This window comes from Dromiciops gliroides, chromosome 5, assembly GCF_019393635.1.
Source record: "Dromiciops gliroides isolate mDroGli1 chromosome 5, mDroGli1.pri, whole genome shotgun sequence".
Taxonomy (NCBI): domain Eukaryota; kingdom Metazoa; phylum Chordata; class Mammalia; order Microbiotheria; family Microbiotheriidae; genus Dromiciops; species Dromiciops gliroides.
The window spans coordinates 56,173,186-56,194,536 of NC_057865.1; the positions used below are offsets into that span (position 1 = coordinate 56,173,186).

General features: G+C 39.4%; 1 protein-coding gene across 6 annotated transcripts in view; it reads left to right on the forward strand.

Annotated features, from left to right (window-relative positions):
- The window catches only part of CACNB2 (calcium voltage-gated channel auxiliary subunit beta 2), a 408,315-nt gene that overhangs the window by 266,465 nt on the left and 120,499 nt on the right, over positions 1-21,351 (forward strand). For 5 of the 6 annotated variants that reach the window (XM_043965122.1, XM_043965124.1, XM_043965128.1 and 2 more), the window contains one exon: positions 12,320-12,439. In XM_043965122.1, coding sequence (XP_043821057.1) covers positions 12,320-12,439 — 120 coding nt within the window. Of the gene's footprint in view, positions 1-10,828; positions 11,367-12,319; positions 12,440-21,351 lie in introns of those variants that run through there. The other variant, XM_043965125.1, reaches the window with a different exon arrangement.

Here is a 21,351-nt window from a genome sequence, read left to right on the forward strand (position 1 = left end):
TAATAAATATTTATTGGTTAGTTGATATACAGAGTTTCCGAAAAATATTAGTGCAGTTTTAAGCCTTTAAAGCTTAAAACTGCACTAAGACTTTGGGGACATCCTTTACAAAAGGGAGGGAGACAGACAAAAAAAATACTTAAAATTTACCCAGAAAAAGGAAATGTCTTTTCTTTATGCCTTGGAGAATGTACCCTTTTTTCTTACAAGTTTTATCTAGTTTTTCATATTTTGGTGAGAAAAGAAATTAAAGATCATTTTGCATACTGTGGTAGTATTCTATATTAAAACCGGAAGGGATTATTTCAAAATGTTATATATCTGTCAGTGAGGGCTGTTCCCTTCAGTAATTTAGATTGATGGTGTTCAGGAGTAGTGGCCAAAAAGGTTGTTACCATACAGTCAGCATGTCAATGGGCCTTGTGGATCGTAGGTTGTCTGAGGAATTCCTAGTCCATCACCAGCATGATACTAAGAGCTTTTCCAGGACCATCTAATACTTTGTGTTCCCCTGCCCTTTGAGAAGCCAAGATCACTTCGACCCCAGGCCCTTCTTGAAGCATCATTAGTATGCATTTTATTAATTTTGAAATGTTACACAGCATATTGCAGTTCAATTTCTCTTCAGACAACATTGTGGTTACTGTTTACGGAGCTCTATACTGTTATGAGGGATTGGCAAAGTTTGATGAGAACACAGCTCATGTTCTTAAGGAGTTTGAATTTAGTACAGGGAACTCTGTGTATGTGTGCATGTCAATGTGTGTGTGTGCGTGTGTGTCCCTGTGTCTCTGTCAGTGTCAGTTTCTGTCTCTCAATCAAGGAAGACTTCATAAAGAAGGTGGAGCTAGAAATTGATATTGGAAGTTGGGTAGTAATTCAGCAGGTTAAGAGGAAATAAGATTTGCAAGAAGTTTCCTATTTCTAGATGGTTTTTGGTGAATCAAAAGTTAATATTTTAACCATCAACTTCCTTGTCTGATCAGCAAATGGACAAGCATTGATTGAGTCCTATGTGCACAATACTGTGATAAGTGATGAGGACACAAAGAAATGCAAAAACATAGTGTGGTCCTTCAACATTTTACCTTCCAATGGACAAGAGACATCAGGCAAATAACTATGTGCATACAAGATATATAGAGTATTCCTAAAGTCCTCATGAAATTTTAAACTACTCAAGCTTAAGCACTAAGGCTTTTGGGACACTGTTTGTATAGGATAAATTGAATATTATTATGATAAAGTATATGAAAAACTTGATTACATGCTGTACAAAAAATAAGCTTAGATATAATTGTTGGAATTAACTTTGTAGGGGGCAGCTAGGTGGTGCAGTGGATAAAGCACCTGCCCTGGATTCAGGAGGACCTGATTTCAAAATTGACCTCAGACATTTGACACTTACTAGCTGTGTGACCCTGGGCAAGTCACTTAACCCTCATTACCCTGCAAAAAAAAAAGAAAGAAAGAGAGAGAGAGAGAGAGAGAGAGAGAGAGAGAGAAGAGAAGAGAAGAGAAGAGAAGAGAAGAGAAGAGAAGAGAAGAGAAGAGAAGAGAAGAGAAGAGAAGAGAAGAGAAGAGAAGAGAAGAGAAGAGAAGAGAAGAGAAGAGAAGAGAAGAGAAGAGAAGAGAAAAGAAAAGAGAAATTAACTTTGTGGATTTGGGAGCAGGAGAACTCCTGATATTCTAAATGCTATTAGGAATAGTTTGGTTTTTTCATAACTTTGAAAAGAAATAATAATAACATTTGATTAATTAAACTCTAAAATATTTTAGAGATTTTTTTTTTCTTATTTGATCCTATGAGGTAAATAGTGGTATATTATACCCATTTTGCAGATGATGGTTAGATTTTAGGTGAAATGACTTGCCCACAGTCATTCTGGTAATAGATAGCAGAGTAGGGGCTTGAACCCTAGTTCTCTTACTAGAAATCAAGTTGGCGCTCTTTCTGCTATAACCAGCAACTACTACTCCTCAGAAACCTGCTCCAAGCTGTGATTTAATTAAGGCACTCGGGTCAGATGACTGTGGAAATGGAAAATTGAAATGATCTAAAGATTGTTTCTTTGTGAAAGTGCAACTACTTCAAAACAACACAAACAGAACAAGATGTCCAAAATTAGAGTCCCATTTACTACCAGGGATCTCTTGCTTCTATTTCTTCTGTCTTCATCCACTAGTCCAATTTTAGATGGTTCTAGAAACATAAGCGTACCTAGGATGGTTATAGAGATTCAAGCTCAGATAAGGGCTGTCCCATGTCTCAGGAACCAGCAGGAAACAAGATCACATATGAAGTTACTGGGTTAACTGTACCCAGATTTTCCTGTAATCGGGAATGATCTTACGCCAAGTGAGCCCATGCTAAAGGAAAGTGGTTTGAGCTTCATGCTATACCTTGAGATACAGGCAATCAATAAATGAATCAACAAGTGTTAAACACTAGTTTTATGCAAAGTTCTATGCTATGCACCTGACGTTCAAAGACATAAATGAAACAGTCCTTGCCCTCGATGTGTTTAAGGGGACAGACGTGAACACACACAGTTATACAGATACATAGCTTAACAATACAGAAAGATGGACTTCTAGGAGGGAGGGAGGGGAGGGTGCAAAGTTCTTGTTGCCCTGGGCTTCAAATTAAGGTTGCTTAGAGAATGATGGATGGCTTTACAGTTATACTGTAAGCAAAAATTTTTGTAAATAAATATTCCCATTCCATAAGAAATGCTTGTGCTTATAGGTCTAATACTTTTGTGTTTTCAAAAGGAGTGGATCTAAACAACAAGCCCAAGAAAACAAATACATCCATTTGGATTAGCTGTGATAACATGAGTCGACTAAAATATCAAGAATACAAATGTTTCAAACCATTCTAAGACATAATAGTAAAAAATAAAATCAAAGGCAAAATTTTATTCATCAAATATTTGGCATAGTAGTAAAGGGATAGTGAACCACGGATATTGGAGGGTATCTTAGCCTCAAATATATCTATCCATAAGCAACAGAAATTGAAGAAATTCTTGTTGCTATAACATTGTTAAGATTAAAATATACTGAGGGCAGCTAGGTGGCACTGTGGATAAAGCACCTGCCCTGGATTCAGGAGGACCTGAGTTCAAAGCCAGCCTCAGACACTTGACACTTACTAGCTGTGTGGCCCTGGGCAAGTCACTTAACCCTCATTGCCCCCCACAAAAAAAAATTAAAAAATAAAAAAATTTTTTAAAAAGATATTGTAATGTATTTCAGAAAGGTGGGGTTTTTTTTAGGTCAATTAAACTAGCGTTTATTATACACCTAGAAAAAGTTACACACACACACACACACACACACACACATTACAGTATATATATGTTACTATGTAATACCTACAGGATGTTGCTCACCTTCCATTTTTGAATGTGATCAATGACATCACAGGGTGATGTTGTGACTTGCACATAAATTGGATTAAGTGAGATAGAGTTGTGCTAAATCATCAGCCTCCTCCTCTCTTCCTGAGTCGTCAGAGTCCAGCAGCAAGACAAAAGTCAAGATGACTGGTGATGGCCCGGGATGCACTGGATGATCTTGGTGTCCTCAGTGTTTGACCAAACTCTAAGAGCATCTACTTCAGCCACCTTCATGGCCATTGGAACAAATTGTTCCCACCTGCCCATTCTCCTGGGGAAAGTCTTCACATGCTTGAGGTAGACATTCCCCTAACTCACTGATAGATTTTCAGGCCCTCAACCTGATGCACCCTATCTGCTGAGATGGTTTTCCAGGGTGTGGCCACCATAATACTACAGTTTCTTGGAGCCACAGGTGAGAACTGTGTGAAGGTAGTCACAGTGGATGAGCACTCTTAAAAAGGTCTCAGCAAGCCCTCATACCAGAAGTGCCAATCCTCCTTGTGATGTTTAAAATCTAATGTGGGTCTTTACCTGCCCCCACCCCCGCCCCCAGTGCTGGGGGGAAACTAGCTAAGATTTACTGATACATTCAGCAAGAGTTGAGTCTTTTAAGGATTTATTAAAGAGTAAAGACAACACCTGTAGTCCCGAATGCAAGAAAGTCTATCTACTTTTGTCTCTATTTCTCTGTCTGCCCCCAAAACCAAAGTCCCGGACAAAAAAAAAGGCCAGAGGTAGGGAGCCAACCTCCCTTCCTACTTCCTGTCTCCCTCCGTCCCCGGAAGGGGCTATCCTTCAAGCTGATTGGTTGAGCGTGGTTTCATGTTGATGTCGTAGTCCAAAGCCTCTGAGAACAGCACCCTACTCAGGGCCCACCAGGCATGGTCTCGATTTTATCAATCTTAAGTAGGTTCTCTGTCAGTCTCACCCAATTCAATCAATTCCAAATCAATCTTCAGGTGGGGGCCCCTGGGCATCTGCCAAATCCCATTATTATTTTGTCACACCCTGAATATCCCATATACCCAAGTAACTGAAAATATGATTTGAAAATAGAATCCTCCACTCAGCTGTCAAATTGATCTTCCTAAAGCACAGGTCTGATCATATCACCTCCCACTCAGTAAATTCCAGTGGCTCTCTATCGCCTTCAGTTTCAAATATAAAATCTTCTATTTGGCTTTTAAAGCCTATCTCCCTAACACCTTTCTAGGCTTTTTATACCTTACTCCTTCCCCACTGATTTCCTCAACCTCCTCTGTACTTTGTCATTCAGAGGCACTGGGCTCCTTGCTGTTCTTCCAAGAAGGCACTCCCCGCCATCAGCTCTAAGCATTTTCACTGGCTGAAATTTCCCCATGCCTGGAATGCTCTCTCTCTCTCTTCATCCTGGCTTTGCAGGCTTCCTTCACCCCAGCTGAAATCCCACCTCCTACAAGAAGCCTTTCCTACCAGCTTTTTAATGCTAGAACTCTCCCTCTGTTAATTACCCTTAATTTGCCATGCCTATTTTTGTACATAGTCATTTATATATTGTCGTCCCCATTAGACTGAGCTTCTTCAAAGCAGGGATTGATTTTTGTTTATTTGGGATGCAAGAGGAGTTGTTTTCTTGTTTTTGTATCCCCCGTATTTATCACAGTATCTGGCACACAGCAAACACTTAATAAATGCTTGTTGACTTGACAGTGTGCTTCATGCTAGACAGAACATTCCCTATGTTTGCTGTGTTGTTGTCCCCTTTCCCTACTATACTGACATTATTGATCCTACTTCTGCAGTATCTCACCAGTGTGTTCGCTTCTATTCTCAACCACTCATTATCTCCTTCCTGGGCCTTTGAAATGCTGTCTCTTTACCCACAATCCTTTCTTCCTTGAATATTTAATTATGATACAAAATTAATCCTTCCTGTAGATTGTAGCATTGTAGTGCACTAAAAATGCTAAACAAATGTTTGTTGAAATGGTGATTTTCTTATGCATAAGATCTGATCAGTAGCCAAATCATGTTATCTACACCTTCACATCACTTGTATGCATCCCTTTCGTTTTTTCCTTGAATAATATTTTCTTTTTCCCCAGTTACATATAAAGACAATTTTTAAGATTCATTTAAATTTTTTTCTGAGTTCCAAATTTTCTCTCTCCCACCCTCATCTCCTGACTCCCTGAGATGGTAAGCAATTTGATATAGGTTATACATGTTCAATCATGCAAAACATATCATGTTGTGAAAAAAGACACAGACCCAAAGAAAAAAGAAACCATGAAAAATGCAGAAAGTGACAAATAGTATGCTTTCATCTACATTTGGACCCTGTCAGTTCTTTCTCTGGAGGTAAAATAGCATTCAGCATCATGAGTCCTTTGGAATTGTCTTGGGTCATTGTATTGCTGTAAATAGCTGTCATTCACAGTTGTTCATCATATAATGTTCTCCTGGTTCTTTTCACTTCACTTTGGATCAGTTCATATAAGTTTTTGCAGGTTTTTCTAAACCCATCCTGCTCATCATTTCTTATAGCACAGTAATGTCCCATTAAAATCGTATACTACAACTTTTTCAGCCATTCCCTAATTGATGGGCATTCCCTCAATTTCCAAGTCTTTGGCACCACAAAAAAAGAGCTGCTATAAATATTTTATATAAATAGGTCCTTTTCCCTCCTCCTTTTAAGAACATTTTTTTGGGATATAGACCTAGTAGGTATTGCTGGATCAAAGGGTATGCACAATTTTGTAACCCTTTGGGCATAATTCCAAATTGCTTTCCAGAATGGTTGGATCAGTTCACTATTCCACCAACAATGCATTATTGTCTCAATTTTCCCATATCTTCTTCAACATTTATAATTTTCCTTTTCTGTTATATTAGCCAATTTAATAGGCATGGGATAGCACCTCAGAGTTGTTTTAATTTTAATTTCTCTAGTAAGTAGTGATTTAGAGGTATGTATCCCTTTCTATACATCCATACAGCCCCTGCCCTAGTACAATTCCTCACCATCTCTTGCCTAAACTATTGCAAAAGCCTTCACATTGGTCTTCTTGCCTCAAGTCTCTCCTTAATCAAATCCAGCCTCCACTCAACTGCCAAAGTAGCTTTCCTAAAGTGTAGGTCTGCCCACATACCTCCATTTACTCAGTAAATTCCAGTGGCTCTGTATTATTTTCCTGATGAAATATAACATCTTTTGTTTGACATTTAAAGATCCTTAAAACCTGACTCCTTCCTACCTTTCCACTCTTCTTATATTTTACTCCCCCCCATCTGCATTTCAACTCTGCTGTCCTCATTGTTCTTTTTGTTTTTGTTTTTGTTTTAGTGAGGCAATGGGGGTTAAGTGACTTGCCCAGGGTCACACAGCTAGTAAGTGTTAAGTATCTGAGGCCGGATTTGAACTCAGGTACTCCTGACTCCAGGGCCGCTGCTCTATCCACTATGCTACCTAGCTGCCCCCCTCCTTGTTCTTTGTACATGACCCTTCATCTCTAGTTGCTGTGCGTTTGCATTGGCTGTCTTTTATGCTTGGAAGGTGTGGCCTCATCTCCACTTCTTAGTTTCACTTTTCTTTCTTCAAGATTCAGCTCAAATGCTCCATTCCACAGGTTCCTTGTCCCCTCCCCCAACCAGATGCTAGACCCTTGGCTTTTTAAGTTACCTTAAGTCTGCTATGTATATACCTATTTATGTGTGTATGTTCACTTTCCTATTAGAATGTAAGGATCTCGGGGGCAGCTAGGTGGCACAGTGGATAGAGCCCCAGCCCTGGAGTCAGGAGTACCTGAGTTTAAATCCAGCCTCAGACACTTAACACTTACCAGCTGTGTGACCCTGGGCAAGTCACTTAACCCCAATTGCCTCACTAAAAAAAAAAAAAAAAGAATGTAAGGTTCTCAAGGGCAGGGACTTTTTTCTTTTCATTTCTTGGCCTTTTTTTTTTAGCATCACCAGCACTTAGCACAGCACCTGACACATAGTAAGCACTTAAATGCTTATTGATTGTCATGTAACTACTCTGCTCAAACCACTTCAAGGGCTTGGAATTGCTTATGAAATGATATCAAAGTACTTATCTTCACCACGATATTCAAAATCTTCCACAACTTGGCATCCCCTTACCTTTTAGTCTTATCTCATTATGTTCACAACCATCTATGCTACCTGTGTGTAAGCTGCATCTGTTGCCCCTGACATTGTCACATAAGTAGACTAGCCCTAGTTCTCAAAGGATATCTTTAGAATTGCCATGTAAAATGGGACTTTAGACAGTTCTACCCCACTGCCTCATTGGGAGAAGGAAGTAATCCTGTATTTTAAAAGCTGTGCCAAGCAAGTGCAATTTATGATGGATCCTGCCAAGCTGAAAAAAGCTTTAATATGAGCTTGGTGAGAGACAACATGTCTACTGTCCATAGATCAGCCTAACTAAATTTGGAGATTCCCCATTATTAGGTTGACTGCTGGGTGGCAAATATCTTGGTCACAGATTCTCTAGAAGAGAGTTTGTGGTCTGCTCCAAGTGAAACCACAGGTGCTTGGAGTATTAGCCTATATATTAACTTACTAGTCGTATTATCTGATGAGGCTATAATTGCTAGGAATACTATTTCCCTTATAAGCTCTCTATTTCAGTTTTTTTTTCCTTTCTGCTTTCATGCCTTGAAACTCTTAGAATTTAGTCATAGCATAAACATAAATGTTTGTTGAACTTTGGGATTGAATTTTTCTCAGGGTATGCACATATGCCCCCAGACTTTCTGGGAAGATTTCTGAAAGTATAGGTTTGCTATTTTTGATGGGTTGGCTAATTACAACAACAAACACTCCCCTAAAAGTTTCTAACAAATAGATTCAGTTGGTGATGGAGTGATGGAACACTATGTGATTTATGGATACTTCCTTCTTCAATGAATCCTAAAACCACTTGACTATTTCTTATCTTGACAATTTTTATCTATGTCTTTCTATACATCCTCTTTAAGAGATCCACTAAATGTACTGGGACTTTTTTCTAGTTTCCTTACTAGTTTGGGGAGAGCAGTGAAGTATTCATATTACCTCTCTTTTGTCTTTTAGCCTTGCTACATGACCAGCTTACATCCATTTCTTCTGTTTCTCCCTTACTTCCATTTCCTGTCTCTTTGTTTTTCTTATAGTCAGTCAATAAACATTGAGTGCCTACTATGTGCCACTGGGGATACAAAGAAGGGCGAAAATGTGGTGCAAACATGCAAACAGCTATGTACAAATAAGATATATATGATACAAATTGGGGGTACTCTCAGAGGAAAAGGATGAACCTTAAAGAGGACTAGGAAAGGCTTATTGAAGAAGGTAGGACTTTAGTTGAGACTTTGAAGGAAGCCAAGAAAACTAAGAGGCCAAGATGAGGAGGGAGAGAGTTCCAGGCATGGAGGAGAGCCAGGAAAAACACTTGGAATCTGGAGATGAAGTGTCTTGTGTGAGGAACAGCAAAGAGGTCAGTATTACTATATCACAGAATACAAAAAAGGAAAGGAAGGAAGGAAGGAGAGAGGGAAGAAGGAAAGAAGGAAGGAAGCAAACAACCATTTTATTAAGCATCTTCTGTGTTGCCAGGCACTGTGACAAGTACTTGACAAACATTATCTCATTTGATCCTCACAACAATCCTGGAAGGGGGAGGGGCAGCTAGGTGGCGCAGTGGATAAAGCACTGGCCCTGGATTTAGGAGGGCCTGAGTTCAAATCTACCCCCAGACACTTGACACTAGCTGTGTGTCCCTGGGCAAGTCACTTAACCCTCATTGTCCAGCCAAAACAAACTAACAAACAAAAAACCCACAATCCTGGAAAGAAGGTTGTATTATTACCCCATTTTACAGTTGAAGGAAACTAGCTAGTGCATAAGGCTGTGTTTGAACTCAGCTCTTCCTGTCTCCAGGTCTAGTGTTTTCTGTCCACTGTACCACCTATCTGCCTCCTGAAGAGGAATAAGGCATCGGAAGACTGGAAATAAAGGAAGGAGTCAGTTTATGAAGGTCTTTGAAAGCCAAACAGGTTATTATATTTAATCCTGGAGATACTTAACATGTAACCATTAGAGTTTATTGAATAGTGGTGAGTTGTGGTCATATGTGGATTTTAGGAAGGTCCATTTGACAACTATACTGGGGATGGATTAGAATGGGGAGAGACTTGAGGCAGGAGAACCAACTAGCAGACTATTTCAATAGTTCAAGTGTGAGGTGATGAGGGCCTGCCTGGGGGTGGTGGCAGTGTCAGATGAGAGAAGGAGGCTTATACTAGAGATATTATAAAGGTAGAATCAATAGGATTTGGCAACAGATTGGATAAGGGAGGGGTGTGAGAGAGTGAAGAGTTAGGCATGACACCTAGATTCTGAGCCTGGGTGATGGGAGGATGGAATAAGGCACTATTCCTAGTTGCTTTGCAAGAGCAACTAGGAATTATCATTTCAATTTGCATTATAGCCTAATTGCTTGCACACTAGTCAGTTGAATTTTTCAAAAGTAGACACTGGACTTCAAGTCACTCAGGAGGCTTGGGTTCTAGTCCTTTGCATGGCCAGGTACAAGCTTTGCGATTTTAGACAAGGAATTAAATTCTCCGAATGTTCATTCCTTCTTTTAGGGGGAAAAGGGGATTTCAACTGCATAACCTCTTAGGTCCCTCTGAGCTCTCAAATTCTGGGGATTTGTGAATATGAGCTTGTGAAGTTAATAATACTTTTGTATGCAACCAACTGAAGTCTCCTTAGCCAGAGCCAATAACGAACAATCTGTGCTTTCAGATTTCTCTATGATTAGTATTACAACAGTCCACACTTGAATTTAGCATGCACAGTTACAAATAGCAGTCTCTCACTGGGAAACAGTTCCCTGTCATTTTTAGTTCTGCTAAAGCGATTGCTTTAGAAACCCATGATCATCATTCATGCCCTAATTAAATGTGTGCAGACGTGTCTCTTGCATCTGATTTGGGAGATGACAAAAAGCAATCTAAATCTGCATCATGATGGATGAAAATCATGTGCTTTTCCCTACCCAGAATGTTTCAGATGACATATCTCTTCTCTCGGCTCTTCCTATGGATTTCTTACAGCAAGAACCCCACATTTCTCCAGCAGCTAAGGTGCTGGGTTTTTTTAATGCTGTCCAGCAATGGGAAAGGGAGCATTAAAGGAAAAGAACAGGTACTGTATCCCTGAGAGTGAATTTCACTGGTGGCAGAGACATGATAAAAATATGACACCCTGCCAGCGACTTGAGATCCAAAGGGCCCTTTCCAGCTGTTTACACTTGAGATGTAAAATAGCAATTTGACATAGACTCCCAATGTGATGTGAGCATCTGCGTAAAAGGCGACATATAGAGCATGCCCAGTGATGTGCTGGGCTCCCTCCCTCCCCCACCCCAATCAGATCTCTGAAGATATGGATTGAACTTTGCACTTGCAAATGTCATGGAATACATTTTGCACTGGATTTTTAAAAGGTTCTCATGTCTTACAAGTAATTTCTTTGAACCACCCCCACCCACCAAAAAAAAAGCAGCCACATTTCATCCTCTGTATTAGCCAGGATGCATCAAGTTTAGCCGGAGTTGAAGCCTCTTTTCGGAATCTACTTGGAAGTCTTCTCTATTTATGGTACCAGCGCACAGTCAGATTTAGGTGTGCTCTTTCTTTTTCTGGGATGGAAAAAAAATGAGAACCTGCTCGGATCCGAGTCCTTCTGAGCCGAGAGACTGAAGGCTCAGAGAAGGAAGGGAAGCGAGTATGGCCAAGGAAGGCACAGTGATTCCACAGGGCTCAGCGCACACATGCCGGGGGAGAGTGTGTACCGGGCGCTGCAGCTGCGGACAATAACTGAGCTGTCTGGCTAATGAAGGCCACCTGGATCAGGCTTCTAAAAAGAGCCAAAGGAGGACGGCTGAAGAATTCTGATATCTGTGTAAGAACAAATCGCTTTTGGGGGGGGGGGGTGCTCTCAGCCTTCTCTCGGTCTCTGCTGCTGCTGCTGCACTGACTGAAAGCAAAAGCTTCTTTGATTGAATTAATATGCTCATGATGACCAGGTAGTGAGGGAGATGGCTATCGTTTCTTGGATCCTCCTGTGTCGTGCCTGGTTGCCAGAGCTGATTGTTGATGCGTGTGGGTTTGTTTGGGTTTGGATTTGTGGTCGTGGTGGTGGTTTTTAATTTTGCAGGCACCTTTAGGACCCCGTTCTTTGTAGATGCCTAAGTATGTTATCCAAAGGTTGAGTTGTGTTAGTGCCTTGTGATTTGGTCATGGGGAGAAGGTGTCAGGTAAAACCCAAGTATAAGGAAGCTCTGGGATTGTCAGATCATGGCCATGATAGTTTTAAGAGCTTTGGTTCACTGTGATTTTCCTTTGAGAAGGAGGGAGGGGAGATAGAGACAGACACACACACAGTGGGGGAGAGAGAGAGAGAGAGACAAGCGGAGGGGAGGGAAGGGGAGGGAAGGAAAGGGGAGGGGAGAGAGGTTAGCTGTCTCCTTGCTTATGCTGAATTACCTTTGTTTATATGTGTCTCATTTTCCCCCCAGCTGTCCATGAAACCCCTCTGTCCTTCAGCCCTGCACTGCAGCACTCACCTGGTTTACCATACAGAAACTTGCTCTTGGTAGCAAAAAGCTGACTAATTAGGTGTCAAGATCTTAGAGCAGATATGGCCTGACTGGAACACCTGTCCTGGCCAGCGATCTTTCATGTGATTGCCATCATTCCATGGGGGAAAAAAACCAACACAGAATTCTACAGCCTTTTTACTGCTATAAAATAAATCTTTCCCACATTCTAGATGCAATGCTAATGGTGACTCTTCTTTCCCCAATGCAAGGTGTCTTTTTCTAATCTCTTTTTAATGTTGATGTTTTTCTCCAGGGTTCGGCAGACTCCTACACTAGCCGTCCATCTGATTCAGATGTCTCTCTGGAGGAAGACAGGGAAGCAGTGCGGAGAGAGGCAGAGAGACAGGCCCAGGCCCAGCTGGAAAAAGCCAAGGTGAGGCATGTTTTCACATCATGCCTTTTCAAGCTAGCCTCTGGTGTCCATAGTGGCCACCTGTGGATGTTCCTCAGAAAGCTCATCTGGGGACCCTTGGAAATTCTGTCAGATTGTCTGGCTTGAGCAAAATGTAGCAAAAGCTATTTGTTCTTATTGCTTGTTATGTCAATAAAATTGGCTTAGAGAGAGTGCATTTATTGAGCACCTCCTGCATGCCAGATGCTGTTGAAAGAACAATCTGGCATGAAGAGGTAGGGGTAGAGGCTATTTTCCTGTTTGTTCACATGTACTGTTCATTTATCGAGGGCATCTGTGTTTTAGAGGAAGTTTGTGTGCCGAAGAAGGAAAATGACCTTTCTTCTTTCCAAGAAAATTCTTTTGCTTTATGAATGTCACAAAAGTTATCCCAGTAAACCATTTCTCCATTTAAAATAAGTCATTTCAAGTTATCATCTGTAAACTTCTCTAGGCTTCAGTCATTTCCCCAGATGGGTATTTGCAATAGTGTTTTCTTACGTGATTCATTTAGCAAGGAAATATTTTGTATTAATAAGTACTAGAATTTGAACTAGAACTAGTTAAGAGAAATAATAGTTGTGAATTTATGATTTTATGGGTAATATAATAATGAATATTTGCACACCCCATTTCCTCACAGTAGTTAGTGACTCCTTCCCTTCCATCGATTCATCTCTCTTCCACCACCTTAAAAAAAAAAGAAGGGGAAAAGTATATAGCATATTTGAGAAGTAGCTAATGCTCAGATCAAGGATTTGGTTCTCCGGGGTGTGTTTAGATTTCTGATTTGATGGGTTTAGATGGTTCATTTTTCTGTACAATTGCTTTGCCAGATAATCCAACAGGTTTTAAACCGTTTTGTTCTTTGGATGCTAGGTAACTTCTGAGTGGATATATTTCGTTGGGATTGTTTGTCAGTTGGGTTTTTTTAAGGGGTCATAGATTTTAAGGGAAAGGAATCAAGTACTGTGATCATCTTGTTGAAAAAAATATGGGTTACATTAGAACCCTTACTGCTGAGCGGATGCATCTCTCAGGAATAAGTAAATCTATGTGTGTGTTGCTATGGGAATCTGGCTTCTCACTATTGGCTTGAATGCATGGACAGTACTTATGTAATATTCATGACCTCTAGCACAGCTGCCATAGTAGTTTACAGAGCAACTACCAGCAGACCTTGACTTTTAAAAAAACGGTATTTCTGTACATCAAAACAATGTTCTCACTTCAATTGGCTGAGAAGTCAACACCAGGTCTAACACTGTCTCTGACTGCTAGACAACTCATAAACAGCGGGAGTAGGAAGGTATTGTGACAGGGAACGCTGATAAAGCAAGGTGTGGCTTCGTCTTCCAAGAACTCATTAACTGTTCCCAAGTTAAAGGCTTAAAACATCGCCAGCTTTGGACTATGTAATAAAAATACGGAAAGAAGAGGCTGATCCTCTATCTGTATGGCTGTAGTAGGCGGTGCTATTCCAATATAATTGATGCATGTAACATACATAGTCTGTACTCTTAAATATTCTAGCTGCTTCTCTATTTTCTACCAACTTGCAGAGAGGTGTCAGGAGAAATTATATTTCGTTTAATTTCCTAGAGATAAGATTTTCCATTTGTAGATGATTTATTCATTTAATTTCCACATATTAAAATGAACAAAACACCATCTTAGATTCATATCACATTACTTAACAAAACAGTATCACATAGGTTTGGTTTCCAAATCTCTAGCTGTCTCATCGGAGTTTTTTGTCTCTTTTGTGACTCCGTTTGCACTCGAGAACAAGTGACGCAGCTGCTTTTGACTTCTTTTATTTTTATTCTTTGGAATATACTCTTGGTAAAAGTGTTGATCCTTAAAGACGTCCTTAGAATTCAGGTTGCCATACAGGCAAGAAAGGGGAAAAAACTGTATAGATAATTAAGAGGAAGAGGGAAATTTGAAGAGAATTTAGAGCAAACATAAAAGCCACTGAAAAACTGTTGCTAATGTCTAATGGAAATAGATTAAGTGAATCCACTCCACTTCCTAAAACTAGGTCAGTATCTTAAACCTCAGGAACATAATGATCAGCTATATCAGAATGGATCATAATCAGGATTTGATCTCCAAAAAAAAGATCATTTTAGCTCCCAGATCAAGTTAATTTTTAAATAACAATTTGATCTCTCTATATATAATATAATGTGTGTATATATATATACACACACATATATATGTACATATATTAATAATAGATAATTCCTTAAAGAAGGGAAGTAAACAATTTTTTAAATGGGGAGTTATCTAACAGGTCATTTTATCTCCTCCTGTGCCAAAATGTCATCGTGACTTACTGAGACAGTTTGGCATATAGTAGATATTTAATAAATATTGATTGATTGATTTTGACAGAATGACAGTTTAGATATTTAAATATATCTGCAGGAGTCCTAATCATCCTATGAGGCCCAGTTCTTCTAAGGTTTAAAATTCCTTTGATTTTTCATAGTTTTTCATAAGAACACACCTAGTAAGTCAGTGGAAGAGTCAGGAGCTGACTTTAGCAACCCTTAGTATAGGTTTGCCACATTGCAAACCTTCATTCTCCCTACATTATCCCTAGGATTGAGGGCAAATAGCAAGTTAATATTGTTACCATTAAGGGGGTGGAAAAATGCTTAACATGAAAAATAAGTCTCTTGGGGAAGGACCCATTTGCTGTTTATATTATCTGCTTCAAAGATGTCAAAAGGAAAGAACTTTGTAGAGCATTACGTAATATAATAAGTGTGAGCTATTACTTATCTTTCTATGTCTATACCTAGTACAGTGCCTTGCACATACTGGGCACTTCATCAATTAAGAAACATTTATTAAGTGCCTACTATGTGTCATGCACTGTGCAAAGTGCAAAGGATAAAAATGCAAAAGTGTTCTCAGGAGAGACACATTCTGCTGGAACAGTTAAAATCTGAATGAATATTCGTTTGAACTTATTCATTAATTTAGAGAAATTTCACATCAAGAAAATCTTAGAGTAGTGATATAGATATATAGAGATTTAGAGATATAGATATAGATATATACTCCCTCAAACATAATGCTTTTCAAAACATTTAGATTAAAAATCATTTTCCCACTTTGGGTTTAAATGCTACCTTTCAGTTGGCTTATTTTGTAAAGTGTCGTGTTGAAGTGGAAAATATTGGCCCTCTGTTCCCCTTCACCTGGACATTTAACTACTACCAAAGACTCAAATATTTAGATTGACAAAAGAAAGGTAATGAGTAAATATTACTGAACCTCCTCCTCTCCAAGTCCATTTGTTTCTACAAAAATATAGAAGTGGTCATTAACAAATGCAGAATTTCAAAGTGTAAAAGGACTCCTTGGGCTAATGCTAGCCCTCTCTATAAAGTCTAAATGACTTGATTTGATAGCACTAGCTAAAGTCATACTTTTTCCTGCTCTCATGAGACTAAGTGAAGGCTAATGGCTTAAGCAGTTGCCTTTATTTAAGTTAGCTACTGCTAAATGGAGTATTGATGTTAAGAAAACACACTTTGGATCCACCCAAGATGGATGGGATTATAATGGTGGAGCCTAACTTTTCTGGTTCCCCCCCCACTTCTGTTATTATTTGTCATTGATATGTCACTTCTCCTCTAGTCTCATCATATCTTTGCCAACTTCTTTTCCTTCCGTTCAGTCCTTGAAGACATGGTCCTGCTTTCTTGTGGAGTATTTATATTTTCACTTGTGCTCTTGCTCTCCTTCCTGCTCTTCCTAGAACTGTGTTCCATCAATTATCCCCCACTTCACTTACATTCTCTCTCTACTCATTCCTTTCTTTCCATGACCATTTTCTGTCTATCCTCCCTTTCACTGCCAAACTTCTCCAACATGTGGTCTACACTCAATGAATCAATTTCTTCTCTTCCCACTCTCTTTCAATCTGGCTTTCATCCCAACTCCTCTACAGAAACTGCTTCCTCAAAAATCACTGGTGATTCTTTATTTCTTAATCACTCAATCTCTGGCCTTTCCAATGTCTTTATCTCCCTTGATTCCATGATATCCCATTTTCATTATACTTTTGCTGCCTCTATAACAGCTTCTTCTTTGTGTTTCTTTGGTTTTTCTTTGGCCTTCTAAATCTTAACCTAGCTTTTTCACAAGACTCTAACCTTAGAACTTCTTTTTATTATCTCTATACTCTCTCCATTGTTGATGTCATTGATTCCTACTCTGTTATCAACTCTATGCAGCCCATTCACAAACATCCATTTCCAGACTGACTTTTTTTTTCTGGGCAATGAGGGTTAAGTGATTTGCCCAGGGTCACAAATCTAGTACATGTCAAGTGTCTAAGGCCGGATTTGAACTCAGGTCCTCCTGAATCCAGGGGCAGTGCTCTATCCACTGTGCCACCTAGATGCCCCCTGATATTTCTTATAACCTCCATCCGGCCATCCCACCAGTTCCCCAGTCTCAACAGAGCTAAAACTAAAGTCATCTTGTCTCTTCCTAAATCCTGCCTCCTTTTTCTGATTTCTCCATCTCTGACAATGATACTACTCATAAATCAGAGTCATCTTTGACTCTTTGCTCTCCTTCCTCCCACATATCTTCCATTTCCAAGTCCTATAAATTATACTTTCTCAACAGCTCTCCCATCTGTTCCCTCCTTACTACCACAATCCCAGTTCAGGCCCTCACAGCCTCTGATGGAGACACTTACAACAACATCTAATCCTACACATTGCTATAAAATTTCTGGCCTAGATGCACACGAATGATCACATTGTACCACTTTGTAGAGCCATCAGTGGATCCCTATTGCCTACTAAATATTTTTAAATGTACCTTATCTTTGTATTCAACTCCACAATCAATGACCCTACTCTAGTTTTTCAGTTTTATTTAATACTCCTTCACCTCCTGTATTCCACATTCCAGCAAAATTAGATCATTCACCATTTCCAGGAACTTCCTACAGTCCTCTTCCTCCGTGTCTTTTCTTATATCGTAATCCCAACCCTCATTCTGCACTTGTTGATATTCTATTCATCTTTCCACGTGCAACTCAAATGGAAGCCACCCAGATCCCTCCAACTGAATTTCTTTTTCTCACAGCACATCATATTTTTCTTATGTACTTAAAATTGTCATCTATTTTAAGATTATCTGTGTACCTCTCTTATCTTTCCCTACAATATTGAAAATGCCTCAAAGATAGGGATTGTATCTCATTTATCTTTGTGTCTTTCCAGCCCTTATCCCAATGTTCTGCACTCAGTAGGGATGTATTTTTTGCTTGTTTTTTTTTTTTTTAATAATGGTACACCAGTCTCACAGACCTGAAAATTAGTCACCCTTGATTCATCTCTGTCTCTCTCCCTACATCTGGTCAGTTTCCTTCATAATATGTACTCCATCCTTCTTTTCTTTTCTGTGTCCACTACCACAGTGCTAACCTAGACCCTAAGAACTTCATACCTGAATTATTACAAATGAAAATAGGTAGCATTTATATGATACTTTATTGTTTGCAAAGAGCTTTATAGATGTATATGTGTGTATATATGTGCATACATATGTGTGTAGGTATGTATGTGTATATATATTTGTATGTGTGTGTATGTATGTATGTATGTATATTAAATCTCATTTGATTCTTACAACAACCCTGTGAGGTCTTCTAGCTAATTGCCCTACTTGAATCAGTCCTACACACTGCTGCCAAATTGATTGTCCTAAAATACCACTTTGCACACACCTTCCTACTCAAAATCCTTTGATGACTTCTCATTTCCTACATGACAAAATCCCAACTACTTGCCTTGGCATTCAAAGCCCTTAATAATCCAACCTCTACCTATAGGGGATAGATTATATAATATATAGCTCTATATTATATAGAGAGTATATTATATGTAGATCTATAACCTTACCTTAACAGTATTCTCTCACTAGTATATTTCCCCCATATCATTCAAACCATTGTACTTGCCACTTCCCAGAAGCCCAGTGTTCTAATGCTGTTGTTCCTATCTTTGTTTGCTCCTGCCCCACTCCCAACCCTACCCCATCTGCAATCACTTTCTCCCTATTTGCCACTTTACTCATCCTACCTTTCTTTCATGGTCTACCTCATCTGTTAGGCCTTCTTCAAGTGCCTTCATTAATCAATTCTTCCTCTGAACCTTGATAGAGTTATAGTCTATACCACTAATTTGGCAGGCAGGGGAAAAGCACTGGAAATCTGAAGACTTAGTCCTGGCACTACTACTTGCTTACTGTGTGACCTTGGACAAATTACTAAAGTTCTCTGAGCCTTACTTTCTGTATTTGAAACATAAAAATTACTTCTGCTGCCTCGTCTGCTTTAAAATGTTGCTCTAAGAATTGAAAGGGATGATAAAAGTGAAAATTGTTTTGAAAAGTATTAACTTCTGTACAATTGATTTTATTTCTTATTATTTTTCTAAAATTTGATTTTTTAGTGTCTTGAGAGCAGGAACTTTGTTTGCCAAATCTCGGTATCCCACTGTTTAGCAAAATGCTTCATGCAGAACTAATGACCAATAATATTTAAGTATAATATTAGAGAACTGGCCTCAGATTTAGGATGATGTGGGTTCTAATCCTACCTCTGGTATATAATGTGGCCTTTAGGGAATTAATTACTCATTCTCTCAGTGCCACAGCTAACTCTCTAAGACTATAAGTTATAAGGTTTGTTTACATTGAATTGGAAGAGAGAGCTTTCTCCCCAGGAGTTCTTCACACCAGTGAAATCCTAGGTTTGTAGGGGGGAAAAATAATGGTGATCTCCCTTAGATACCTACCTCCCTGCCTATGCTAGCCTTGACTAGAGTCTTTCATTTTTGTGTGTGTTCTGAACTAAAATAACAGCAATGATTAAAAACTTTTTGAATGGATGCTATGCACTGAGTCTCCATTTCAGTATAATTAATAATTATAATAATTATTATAATAATAATTTCAGTATAATTCCTGCATATTTAAATTCTAAGCTCCAGTGGGCAAGCATTCCATCTCTTACTTTCTACAGTGCCTAGCTCAACAACATTTACACAATGGGAATTCATTATTTACCATGGATGCTTTAGAAAGGTGGTAGCAAAGCCCATTGCCCAAGAGTTGAAACTAAATAGCTGTAGGAGAGCCCATGTTGGTACTCATGCCCAGCGGGTGTTATGTTAGATCCCAATTAACAGCTTTGGGCATCATCAAATTTTCTGGGTGCTTTAGAACCATAAATGGAATTGCTAAGGGACCATTTTGCTCCTTTCTTGTGGCTCAAGATTGTTTTTTTTCTTTTTCCTTAGACAGCTCTGAACTAAGGCCCTAGTGATACAGCTGCAAAGATAGCTAAAAAAAAAATGTGATCTCTCGCTTCTTCCTCCCCTAGCAGTTTTGGCTGTGGACAGGCAGAACAATGAGCAGCTGAAAGGTCTTCTGGCCTTGTGATAAACCATCAGATTCTTCAGGCCCATTTGTGGCTCTGTACAGCCAAATGAGCCCTGTGCCTTGCTTATGCCTGTGAGTCCAGGTTCTTGGGAGATGCAGCTTCGGAGGAGAGGGGTGCAGAGGGAATACCACACACCATCATTATCTTTCTCTACTGGACGCTGGAGTTTTCTGTTTGTTTGTTTTTTGACCAGACAGGCAGCTTAGCTCCTCTGAGGTTAACAGCAGGAATAAATGCTGTTTCTGACGGACTGTTAAGTTAGTGGGGTGGGAAGCTCCATTAAGACTTAAGAACCAACTGTCAGGGGCAAGAGCAAGTTGGTGGCAGGAGTGTAGTGAGAATACTTGAACAGGGCCTCCTGGGATCTGCCTTGACAGAAGCAGATCCCTTCACCCGTGGCATCCCAATACCTTGACAGTCAAAGGGAGATGATGGAGAGAAAGGGAGTAAGGGTCCTGGAAAATTTGCTTTTCCTTATTAATGAATAAATTACAACATAATACATTTTAAATGAATTCTGTATAATTCTTTAAGACAGCAATAGGAAAAGACCTTTTATGGATGAATAGGAACTTTTTTTAAAATTTGAGGCATCCGGTGTGATCTGAGATGTTCCTAAATCTGTTTAATGTGACTTCAATTCTTAATCGATAAGATTTTGAAACATTTTTTTTTAGGTAACAACTCATCATAGTTAAAAAGTAGCCATACTCCTTTTCTTATTTCCTTGAGATCCTTCATTCTTCCCTTCTTCCTGCCATCAGCACCCCCAATTTCCCAATTAGAGCACTATATAAATATGGAAAAGGAAGCTGCAAAAAGGCAAGTTTATGCTTGGTATCTGAAAAACCTTCATAACGATAAGATCTGTCAAGAAGTGGAATGGGTTTTCTCAAAGAGGTAATGGCTCCCCATTCTTGGAAGTCTCCAAGCAGAGCCTCAAAAACCACTTGTTTGGTATATAATAGTAGGGATTCCTTTTGAGTATTATTGGACTAAATAAAGGGTCAACTAACTATGGTCCACAGGCCATATTAAGCCTGGTTCATGTTATTGTATGGTCAACAAGCTAAAAACAGTTTTTACATTTTAAAATAAGTTTTTAAAAAATCATTCTTAGCTCATGGACCACATAAAAAACATGTGGCAGGGCAGCTAGGTGGCGCAGTGGATAGAGCACCGGCCCTGGATTCAGGAGTACCTGAGTTCAAATCTGGCCTCAGATACTTAACACTTACTAGCTGTGTGACCCTGGGCAAGTCACTTAACCCCAATTGCCTCACTTAAAAAAATAAAAATGTGGCAGGCCAGATATGGCCCAGTAACCACAGTTTGCTGACCACAGGACTAGATGGCTCCTAAGGTCTCTACCAAGTCTCAAAATTTTCAGGATTCAGCAATCTCTAAA